This window comes from Mus musculus, chromosome 1 (genome assembly GCF_000001635.26).
Source record: "Mus musculus strain C57BL/6J chromosome 1, GRCm38.p6 C57BL/6J".
NCBI classification, from domain to species: Eukaryota; Metazoa; Chordata; class Mammalia; order Rodentia; family Muridae; genus Mus; species Mus musculus.
Genome location: NC_000067.6, coordinates 161,493,238 through 161,505,493, shown reverse-complemented (window position 1 = coordinate 161,505,493; position 12,256 = coordinate 161,493,238). Strand labels below are relative to the sequence as shown.

The 12,256-nt window shown below is 39.0% G+C and overlaps 1 protein-coding gene across 1 annotated transcript; it reads right to left on the bottom strand.

Annotated features, from left to right (window-relative positions):
* Positions 1-203: 203 nt before the first annotated feature.
* On the bottom strand, positions 204-10,837 carry Tnfsf18 (tumor necrosis factor (ligand) superfamily, member 18). Its single transcript, NM_183391.3, has 3 exons — positions 10,647-10,837; positions 4,990-5,023; positions 204-2,042 (listed from the first exon to the last, which is right to left on the bottom strand). Exons 1-3 carry the CDS (start codon positions 10,779-10,781, stop codon positions 1,690-1,692), a joined length of 522 nt encoding a protein of 173 aa, NP_899247.3. The 5' UTR covers positions 10,782-10,837; the 3' UTR covers positions 204-1,689.
* Between the last annotated feature and the right edge of the window lie 1,419 nt (positions 10,838-12,256).

The following is a 12,256-nucleotide window of genomic DNA, read 5'->3' as shown; positions in this document are numbered from 1 at the left end:
AGAGGAACTTTTACGAAGAATGGTGTCCTAGTGAGCCAGTTTTCCGAAAGAAATGTTCTGGTTTGTAATGTTTGCCAATCTCCATAGTATAAAAATTCTCAAACTACAAAATTCCTAAAAATTAAGTAATTGGTTCCTATGAAGTAGTGGTAGCCTATCCCAACAGTGGTGCTTACAACACAACAAATAACAACACTAACAGATTCTTATAAATACATGTGATACAATTTTAATTTCCTGAGAAGATATGCAAACAGAAGAGTCTTTGTGCCCTATGGCAATTCAGCAAGTATTCATAAAAAAATAAGAAGAAATAGCTTAGCCTATAGTATTTTTGTTACATAAAATAAAAATATTTTAAATTAGTTATATATAAAATATCACTATATAGCTTTTCACAAATACCCATAAATAGTGTAAATTGGTTTAAAATACTTTTCGACAAGAACTCACAAGCTGGCTAAATTTAACAGAATCCAAAATTTGAACACAAATGTTCATTATTACTTTGGAAAGTCAGCATGGTTGAGTGAGATGAACTCTTCCAACAGTATCCTGGATCTTCTTGCTCCAGGCAAAAGGAAAATGACTGCTGGTAAAAGTCTTGTAGCTTCATTCTGGACACCTTGGGGTAAAGTCGATGCATCCATTTCAAAGTTGAGTTAATTCCATTTTAGTGATGTATAATGAGACAGTAGCAACGCCAGTTTCAAAGCAGAGACCATGTGAATGGTCTAATGAAGACCCCACTCACTTAACTCCTTGCGAGTTCTGAATTGAGGTAAGAGTCTTAGGGTTCATCTACCCATGTTCTCACTGTGCAATTTTTTTCCAAAAATATCTACCCCATTAACATCATAGCATTGTTGTGTGGTTTAGGAAAACTGTTATACTTGTCAGTTAGGGAACACCAACAGAAAATGTGCTATCATGGCATAATACAGCCAGAAAAGTACCACTTTCTGGTGTTAAATCTAGTGAGTACTGGTGCAAACTCTCATTTTTCTATTTGCAGAATTTATGCACACATACACACAAAAGCAATGAAGGCCTAGGGGAAAGTTCAGAATGAACCTGCATCCTGAGAATGAAAAAAAAAAAAAATTCCCAGATCAATTCCATTTCGTGGCATCTTGACCTCTGCTGCTCTAGGCTTCATAATGTTCTCTGTCCTCTAAAAACACCACCTCTAAAGAAGGGTGTTGTTGGCATGTCTTGGCCACCCCACCAGTCTAACAATGTTTCATTAGGAGGCTCTCAGAAGGTGAGAGTTTGGAGGGATTAAGGTAAAACAGCTCAAGGAAATTATGATGGAAAAAAGGCCAAGCTACTGCCCTACACCCTTTTTTGCAAGCCAAGTAAGACTCCCATGGAAACAGGATCTCATTCTACCCAGGGATCAAGGTTAGAAAGACATTCTTTGGAAGAGTTTCTGTCTTCTGTGGCCCATACTCCTTTTTATCATGGATTGTACAAGTCCATTTGCAGACCCAACATTAGGGATTGGCCCATTTGCTGAGTCCTCTTCAGACAGATATGAGGGCTAAAATTTTATATGCCAAGAGGCTCTGATTGTGTCAATTTGTAAGCCCTCACAAACTGTGTGCATTGCCATCAATCATCCCCCTCCAACCCACCCACCAGCATCTCGGGATACAAAGAAGAAGATGAGGAGACCAAACCCAATCTCTAAGAGATGAATGGTAGATCAGGCATTAAGATGATCCCCCAGTATGTGTTAGTTTTCTGAATATGGTCTTTAGAGTTGAACTTCAGATATATGTTATCTCCAGCATGCAGTTCATAAACCCCTCCTATAGGCAAGATTTGAAAATCATTCATTAGAGTTTGTAGGACATCATTCTTTTTATATATCTGTACTACGAAGGGGGCATTGTCTTTTATGTATTTCTTATCCACAGGAATCACTTGGCCGTAGATTAAATATGTGCCACTCTGCAGTATCTTCAGCTTCCCATCAGATGTCGTATTCACACAGTGAGGTTTGGGAGATGTCATGTGCCATTTTGAGGATGATAGTTCTATAAGAAATTGAAAAAGAGGAAGAAAAAGATCATGTTTCCATGACTATTCCATCCTCTATATGTTTTACTGCCTTCAGGTGGCTTCTTTACCTGGACTATATATACTACTTTTCCCAGACCATATTTCGAATCTATTGAGAGAATAAACTATCTCTCTGTTTTTGAGAGGCTTCAGATCTTAATAACTCTGTATCTCATCTCAGGTAATATGAATGAGGAAGGGAGTGGAATGGAGAGACAAATCACACAAGACTAGAATAAGAACCGCTTATAATCTAGGCGTCCCCATATCTTTCTTATTCAAATACTGTTTACTCTATGGTGCTTTGCCAATAACACATTACATAGACAATCAACACTCAGCATTGTTCTCCTCTGACTACCGTGCTCTGCATTGCTGTAATTTTCTTCATGTAAGGTGTTAGCAAGAAGTATGTTATCAATTAATTTGGCCATTTTTCTAGTGTCTCACATCTACTTGAGTGTGGTGTCTTTGATAATAAGTATTCTCCATTTTTTCCAATTGCTATATTCTCATCACCTAAATAAGCTAGCAGAATTGTGTGTGCTCAACAAACTTTTCTTTTATTTTGATATGGGAGTCTTGCTGTATTGCTGTCTGGGCTCAAATTGCTGAGTTCAAATAATCTTCCCAGCTCAGTATCAGTAATTAGCTCTAAATTGATTGACAGGTCTGTATTTCTGATTTTGATGCTTTGTATCTAAAATATGATTCTCTGTGTCACTTTCAACTTAACATAACATTATCTAGCTTATTTCCAATTATTTACTGCTATAAATTAATTTAATTAATATATATGTATTTAATTGTAACTATCCTAAGTCCAATATTGCCACATGGGAAGTGGGATATGTGTACAAATTTAGTCATTTCTTTTCCTGTGTATTACATTGAAATATTTCCCTAATGTTAGTGGTTTTGTACAGCTATGTAACTTCAAGGCCCCCAACAGGTGTTTTTATTGATTCAAAGTTATCTGAATGTTTCTCTAATTCTCCATAACTTTAGTTATAGAGGGCATAGCCTAAAAGAGGTAAGACTGACTTAGATTCTCATTCACACATAAAATAACTAGGATAAGACTTGGAGGTAGATGCTGGAAGAGAATAGAGGAATGAGCAAGAGGAATGGAGTTTTATAAGCAAAACAAAAACTTGCTGCATCTCCAGTGAACTCTGCATTTTTTTCTTGGTGGCACACCATGGGAAAGTCTATTTTTTCCTATTTAATCCAGTTATGGAATTTTAAAAAAACACTTGATTTTTATCACATTAAGGAGAAATTTGAACACATTATATACTCTCTTGTTTTCACTGAAAAAACAAAACACAAAATCAGAGTGGGACACATTCAAAAACTGTCCTAACCTCTGGGGACCAAAGTATTTTTAAAAACTGGAGCAAAAGATAGAAGAGTGAAAAACTGAACTAAAGAAATTGTCTAGTGTCAAATGAAAATGTGGTACAAGCAATCACAAATGTATACACTTGATATTTTTCATGTGCTCTAAGAAATATTCTGAGACTCGGTATGGTAGTTAGCTTTCCTTGTCAAATTGACACAATCTATAGTCACCAGAGAAGAGGACCCAAGAAAGAATTGTCTATATCAAGTTGGTCTTATAGAGTATTTTAATTAAGTTATTAGATATGGGAAAATCCAGCCCACTATGGTTGGTGCCATTCCCTAGGCAAGATGTCCTGAACTGTAAAGAAGTAGAGAAAAGGAACTGAGCTAACAGGAGCCTGACATAACTGCCTCCTGAGAGGCTCTGCCAGAGCCTGACATACACAAATACAGATGCTCGAAGCCAACCATTGAACTGATCATGAAGTCCCCAATGGAGGAGTTAGAGAAAGTAATGAGAGAGCTGAAGGGATTTGCAACCCCATAGCAAGAACAACAGTATGAACCAACCAGAGCTCCCAGGGTCTAAACCACTAACCAAGGAGTACACATGGAGGGACCCATGGCTCCAACTACATATGTAGCAGAGGATGGCCTTGTCGGGCATCAATGGGAGAAGAGGCCCTTGGTCCAGTGAAGGCTCTATGCCTCAGTGTAGGAGAGTGTGAGGTCAGGGAGGCAGGAGTATGTGGGTGGGTGGGGGAACACCCTCATAGAAGCAGGGGGAGAGAGATGGAAAGGGGGGGTTCTGTGGGGCAATCGGGAAAGGGAATAACATTTGAAATGTAAATAAATAAAATATCCAATTTAAAAAAAGCAAGCAATAAGCAAGTGCACTTCGTTTTCCTCTGCTCTTGACTGAATGTGACTAGATGCTTCAAACTCCTGTGGCCATGATTTCTCCACGGTTGAGGGACTATAATTTGCACTTGTGAATAAAACAAATCCTTTTTCTCCAAAAGTTGTTTTTTGACAGGGTATCTTATAAAAGCAACAGAAATGAAACTAAAACACTCAGCAGCACTGTTTTCCATGTTTTCTGAGCGAATATCAGGTGACTGTCACGAAAAGTGACTCAGAAGCAAAGAGGAAGCGCTTCTTCCTTCTCTTCTCTGCACTTACTAACAGCAGTAATGGTTCCCATATGCTCTACTAGACACTAGACATGTATGAAATATAAGAAATGCTCTGACAAAAGGTTGTAGGAATCTGAAAAATATCCTTAATAAACTACCAAACTAAAAGCTGATTGCTGTATGCAGATCCACAAGGCTCTTGTTAGTGGGATGTCTATGCCTGCCAAGAGTGTCACCTGGTGTGGGCTTGTCAATCGGGCTCAGCCCTGGAGCCTCAGTTCTCACTGGGCAGACAGCAAGTATGGGGTGAGTAATTGTAATAAACAATCACTGAAAGTGAACTAAAGGATGCACGGGCTTTCCGAGGGCACTGGCACTGGCCTTCTTGCCTCAGAATCTAAGGAAAATGAAAGGAAACCATGGGAGATGGGTTACTCACCAAACTTAACCATGCAGGACTCGATGGCAGTTGGCTGTTGAAGGAAAAGAAGAACTGGTCAGAATGATGGCACCACTGCTACATGCTTGACTAATTACTTAGAGTTTAAAGTTTCTGAAGCAAACTATTTTCCAACCCCCAAACCCCTCCCGAAAATATGCCCCTCCTCCCAACACACAAACACAGACACCTGTACACCTGACATACTTCTTCATTTCCCTCTACAGATGACTGGTTCTGTCCTTTACATTTGACTTACATGAGAGTTTTAGGAAGACATGAGGAAGCAAGTGAATAAGGATGTGTGGGCAGAGGTATATTAGACACACGAATTTAGCTGTATACAGAGACAAAAGAAAGCATGAAGAGAGGGCAGCAAAGATGGTTCAGCAGTTAAGAGCACTGAATGCTCTTCCAAAGGTCCTGAGTTCAAATCCCAGCAACCACCTGGTGGCTCACAACCATCTGTAACGAGCTCTGACGCCTTCTTCTGGAGCGTCTGAAGATTGCTACAGTGTACATACATATAATAAATAAATCTTAAAAAGGGAAAGAAAGCATGAATAAGGGTGGTGAGCAGCATTGTTTTAATTTTTAAAATGGTGTCATGGAATGATAGATTTAATCATGAGAAGAAAGGTAGCAGATCTTTTTGGAGGGTGTCTTTTATCCAAGACTTTGGTGTCTCATCCTGTTCGTTTTCCTTTGACACACAAGGCAAGTGATGAAGCTGGGTTCTTCCTCTCTAGTTCACTACAAACAGCAGTCTCCATATCCCCATCAATCATTTCCCAAGATGATCTGTTGCATGTGGGAAAAATAATGGGACCTCTGCTTATCTTTGTTTTCCCTTTACTTAAAACAACAGCATTAGCTCCAGAAATATTTAATGTATAGAAAAATCACAGGCCATGTATAATAAATGGAATGCCTTCAGAATCAGAAACAAGTGTTTCAAAATGTCTGCGACATGCTGAAAGGTGACATTAATTATGGCTAATTTACAAATACAATCACTTAAATGCTGTTAAATGCTTCAGGGTTAAAAATAAGGCCCAAACATTAAAGTTTTGGGTACTGAGAATGCATTGGTTTCCTGGGAGCAAAGTGCTCAAAAGACTTTTTTTAAGCATGGAGACTGATCTATGATCCTTTTAAAGGATTTTTCCAGCTATTATGCCAGGAAAAAAAAAAAACAAAGAGAACAGAAGGTAAAAGCAATGAAGTCAGTTAGGCATGGACTGGATGGAGTCTATAAACTGGAAAGCACATGGCTCTGACCAAGGTGCTGGCAGAGGGTCCAACAGAGAGATGCACGCCTGTCTTAATAGCACTTAGGTTGAAGCAGGAGAACTGTGACTTTCAGATCAAGCTAGGCTATATGGAGAAGGAAGCAAGAAGTAACTGGAGTTCCTGACATGAATACTAGCATGAGGCAATGCAATAAAAGAAAGATAACTCCAAGATTTGGGACTGCAGTCATTGAAAAAAATTAAGTTAATTACCCAAATTCGAAAGACTAATAGAAAGAAAGTAAGAGGGGAACCATGACAACTTTTGAAGGTGTGGGTTTGTGTTGCTTATTAGATATCAAGTAGGTAGTTAGATATATGATGCCAAGATTCATTGCTTTTAGACATGAAATTATATGTGAACATCAAGTCCAAGAAGGTAATTTTCAATTGGTACAGTCAAAATCATAAATCAAGATAAATTAGAATATAAATCTCAAGTTACTGTATTATAAAATGTTAAGCTAAAATTAAGGAAATAAAACAAATAATATCAAATCACTAGGGCTCTGAATGTGACTAAGAGATCAGCACCAAAGAAACAATATTTCAATTACTGTATTATGTTTGCATCAATGTTAATATATTATAGACAACTTAACAACTTAACTAAAGCAAAATAGACTTAGACGGGAAAATCTGTATTAAACTTTTAGACTTTCCATCTTGTGTGTGTACACATCTTTTGTGTACATGGTTTTATACTCAGACGTGAGATACTATCTAGTATACATATGTTAGAAGTTATAATAAGAGCATTTTATACCAATAAGGCGGTGCAATAAAAAAGGGGAGAAGCCATGACTCTAAAAACTAAAAGACACTGGATTTCCTGAAACCCACTCTACTCTTGCAATTATTTCATCCACATTTTGGGTTTTCTTAAAAGAGATGTCCAAAGTCAGTTCAGCACAAAGACTGACAAGGTTATAGCAGGGGCTTCCAGAATTCCAATTTCCTTATCTATTAAGCAGGGAGTAAGAGCGGGGAATCACTAAACCGTTTGTTCTTACTTTACCACTCTGATTCTTGGAGAGGGTTTCTCCAGACAGGCTACCTGAAGCTTCTCAGTAAATATCAGCTATTTTGATAATGATGCTGATTATAAAAACAAGTTAAATAAACAACTTAATTACCTATAGTCCCAACATTATACTAGCATTCTAAGCAAGAAAGACACATTTAATGTACAATTGTTATCTCTCAGGAAGTTTGTAATCTAGCTAGACTGACATGATCATACATAGGAAGCAATTAAGTAGCCAGCAAAATACAAATGTCTTGGATTTTGTTCCAGCTATCACCATGTGTAAGAAGTACACAGAAAATCTAAATCAATAGACAAATGAACTGACAGAGAAAAGCATCCAGAAAGCCTATTTAGAGTGGCTTTAATATCTATTTAGAGTTAGAAAATGCCACTGAGTTCATCCATAACTATTGCCATAAGTTAAAATATAATTGGAAAATTATCATTTTGGTTGAGAGAAGAGGTCTTTTACTGAGGAAGGGAGGTCAGACAAGCCATGTATATTTTAAATGACCTTGTTGTTTGTATTCATTGTAAACCTTATAAGTAACCGTGGCATAAATATTAATCACAGCCATCTAGAGCCTAGCATGAGTCAGGAGGGTCAGGCACATTACTGCCTCCTTATTCCTTAAGGCAACTCTGTAAGAATTACCACGTTCCTTCTGCAGATGAGGAAATGAGAGCACGGTGATGAAGTAATAAGCCCAAGGTCATATGGCTGATAAGAAAGGCTGGCATCCTCAACCAGACTCTTATTCAAAACTCTCTCTCTCTCTCTCTCTCTCTCACCCCTACGACTCACTGGGGCAGTTTCTATTTATAATTCAATTGATGTTACGAAAAGCTACATACAAAGCTTTCAGTTTACTCTAGTTTTGCTTTTATTTAGAAGGATCAGTTGGTCTTCTAACCTCACTTTGGTTGAAGACCAGATTGACTTGTTTTGTCTCAGAATGACCAAGGCAGACTCCAGGCTAATCCTAACCTCATATGTTTGGAAAGAAAATCTACTCCGTCTGTTTGCAAGTACAATTGTACAAATTCCATTTTCCCTTCTGGAATTCCACCCTTCCTCACTGAAGAAAGGGACTTTCCTGACTATTTGGATGCTTCAGAGACAACTTTTGTGAGCTGCTTTCATGGAGGAGTTGGCCAACCGCCTTGAGCTCCAGTCTAGTCTCTTAACTAGATGTCTCCTAGGAGATAGAGAGAAAAAAAAATCTGAAAGAAACCAAGCTTCATATCTTACTTTTAAACATAAGAGGGTTATTTATAAAAAAAAAAAAAAAAAAAAAAGAGGGAAGTCTTCTTTTTTTAGAAGAGACTTTTAAAAATGGAGATTTGCATCAAAAAAGAAAGAAAAAAAAAACTTCTAAGTTCTTAAGTATGAAAAGGTGGAAGCAACCACCTCACAATAACTCAGCACCTGCCAGCCACTCAGATCTCTCTGCTCAAGACATTTATTTGTAGCCAATAAGGGAAGTGTAATACTGAAGCTAACCCTGAAAGCCAGTGTCGTTTCCATAGTAACTACGCTGCCAAGCATCCTGACAGGAAAAGAGACTCCAAAACTTTTTACTTCCTTAAATTTGGGATAACTTTTACGTTTAGAAGAGGAACCCTTCATTGAAAGGGATGTGTTCTTTTGAGAGGCCAACCTGGAATCAAAGTTTCAGCAATCATGAATTACCAAGGTTTGATTGTGGGAAGAGATGTCACTCGGAAAGGCATTTCCCTCGGCCACTCCTCACCAGCAGGAGTCAGCGGCACCTAGACTCACTGATGCTCAGAGCCACCTGATTAATAAGACTTGAGGAAGTTTGCCTGAGGAAAAAGCCCTTTCAGTGTGAACTTAATGCATCCTCAGCCTTCCTCCTTTAAACCCTTGAGAATGCTGAGAGTCCTCTCAACACTCATTGCTTCAGAAAGTTCGTGTCTTGGTTCATTCTTTGGAAGGGTGGGGCTGGGGTTAGAACTCCCTCTGCCTTTGATCCATTTGTACAGTTACAGACTACAGATTAATGGGCTCCTATGTAAGTCTTTAGCCAGTACCATACTAAGTAACCTCGAATCAACAGTGCATTACTTCCTCCTGCATCTTTTCTCAATATCTTGCCAATATAGAACCATACCTTTAAGACCATCTCTGGTTGGTCTCTTTAGAAAAATGTTCCTGGGCTCACATCACAACCCTTTCTTACACAGCTATGCGTCATTTAATTCTGCCCAAGATTTAGTATATTTTAATATAAATAGGCCAACCCTTGAATTATATAATGTCTTATTTAATATTTGATTCCTTTCTGGCTTTTCTGGTCAATGCTTTTTTTGGTTTTTTTTGTTTTGTTTTGTTTTGTTGTTTTTTTTTTTTTTTGTCTGTTTGTTTTGGTTTGGTTTTTGCTGTTTTTTTTTCTCTCTCTCTCTCTCTGCAGCCCTGGCTGTTCTGTATGAGAGAACACTTCTAGAAAAACCTAATTGATATACATTTCCAGTTCATATCCCATCTAGACCCACAATTTACACTAGAGTTCAATGGGAAATTCCTGATAACCATCAGGGGCTTCCCAAACAGACATGTGCTCCTCCCTCCTCCATGAAGCCTTCCCTGGTCACCCAAGCCCAAAGTTATTCCCCTCATAAACCACAACTATATGGTTTATCCTTCTCCTAGGTCAATTACTGCGCGCTATAATTACAGCTAGCAGGATGCCAAGTAAACAGAGCCATTCCCTTATCACCATGTTGCAGACCTAAAAACTAGAATCAGAACAACGATACAACTTACTCAAATTTGCACAGCTGGTTATGGGGAGGCTAATCTAGAACTGGAACCCAGGATTTCCTTTTTTTCTACTTTGACACCATGCCCTTCCTCAGCATGCAGTTGCTTCCTGTCACTGTCCCCCATTACTGTTTTGTATCTCTTCCCCCAATGAGACTACAGCTTGTCTGGGGTTACCCGAAGATTAGTACCATGGTTCAGGTCTTTTCTTTGCCAATCAAGAAGGTTCTAGTAGAGTCCCAGGAAGGACAAAAGAACTTCCACAGACACCTAAAGGCTCAGTTTAAACATGTAGTTCTATCTAGCTCACACCTACAGAGAATATATAGTATTTTCTAGTGTCTTTTGTCTTAAAACATTCGATGAATAAAAACACATTTGAAGAGCCATGTCATTACAAGGCTTAAATTGCTTACACTGTTTGTACTGTCAAATGTCTTCCTTCCCACTACCTCTAGCAATGCTGAATGGCAGTGATAATAACCAGACTAACAAATAAATAACCTTTATATGATATAATTAGCAGCTGTAGACTCTATGACCACCTTACCTTGAGTGAAGTATAGATCAGTGTACCCAAAGAACAGAGCAACATCAGTAACAGAGCCACTATGCACAAGAGCCATGACTTCTTGCACCTCTCTGCCCTTTGAGGACTTGATTCTCTCAAAGGCATTTCCTCCATGAGGCTAGAACTCGTTCTCTGATGGAATGAGAACTGGGGAAAGCAGATACCCACAAGTGATGGATGAACGATGCAATGTCATGTTTTATAGTAATTAGCCCCGTGGGTGTAGGAGGTGGAGTTTTCCTTTGGAACACTGCTAAGCACTCGCTGTCATCGTGGCACCAGGCCAAACATACAAAGGAATGAGAAGGCTTAGAGCCAACAGAAACACGGGAGGGGGGACAGAAGCCACTACAAGGGAAGTTCAGAAGGAAAAAAGTCTTTCCTCAAGCAAGAGGAAGTACTGTGTGCATGCACAGCCAGCCTCGGCTGCTGTAAGACGCTATGCATTCCAAATTATTTCCAAGTAAGAAAACAACTTATAAGACTAAATAAAATCTAAAACTAAGTTTTGTCCTACTGCAGATATAACGACTGGGTAAGTCAGAGAGGTGAGGAGCTGAAGAGTGAGGATGCGTGGTTTAAACAACACGGTTCTCGTGAAGTCATCACACTGCAGACTTCACATAGGTACCATTTTAGAGATACACGAGTTTTGTCAATCGCACCTAGGTGGGAGTTTTAAAACATCAAATCAAAGCTATAATCACACACACACACACACACACACACACACACACAATTCCCAGTTACAAAATGTGTTTATTCTGAAATAGACTTGAAATAAAGCTGCAGCTGGGGGCTGGAGAGATGGCTTGGCAAGTAAGAGCATGCGTTCCTCTTGCAAAGGATCGAAGTCTAGTTCCCAGCCACAGTGTGGTGTTTAACAACTGCCTATTACTCCAGTGCCGGGGAATCCAACTCCATCTTCTGACCCTCAAGGGATCAGACACACATGATACACATACATATATGTGGGCAAAAATGTATAAATATAAAATAAATATATTTTTTAAAAAGACCTGCAAATATATTACTAGAATTTAGCAAACATTAGTAAATAACATGATGGTCAATTTTCTCAAACTTGGACCATGTTGGAACCAAATTCCAATTCTAACACTGAGTAGAAATAAAACTATCATTTAAAAAGTTATTTCCGCAATAGTGTCTGGGTTTGGTGATTGTCTATGGGATGGATCCCCAGGTGGGGCAGTCTCTGGCTGGTCATTCCTTCAGTCTCTGTTCCACACCTTGTTTGTATAACTCTTTCCATGGGTATTTTGTTCACCCTTCTAGGAAGGATTGAAGCATCCACACTTTGGTCTTACTTTTTGAGTTTCATGTGGTTTGTGAGTGCTTGCAGCTAGGAGCCTGGTATAGCTGTCTCCTGAGAAGCTCTGCCAGTGCCTGACAAATACAGATGTGGGTGCTTACAGTCATCCACTGGAAGGAGCCCAGGGTCCCAAATGAAGGAGCTAGAGAAAGGACCCAAGGAGTTGAAGGGTTTACAGCTCCACAGGAGGAACAACAATATGAATTAACCAGTACCCCCAGAGCTCCCAGAGACTAAACCACCATCCAAAGAGTAC

Bases quoted from the DNA above. Each gene is read 5' to 3' on its own strand.
- Tnfsf18 (NM_183391.3), bottom strand. From the start codon at position 10,781: ATGGAGGAAATGCCTTTGAGAGAATCAAGTCCTCAAAGGGCAGAGAGG. The intron at 5,024-10,646 runs GTAAGGTGGTCA...TTCCTTCAACAG, and splicing joins TGATCTATACTTCACTCAAG to CCAACTGCCATCGAGTCCTG. The intron at 2,043-4,989 runs GTGAGTAACCCA...AATTTCTTATAG, and splicing joins GTCCTGCATGGTTAAGTTTG to AACTATCATCCTCAAAATGG.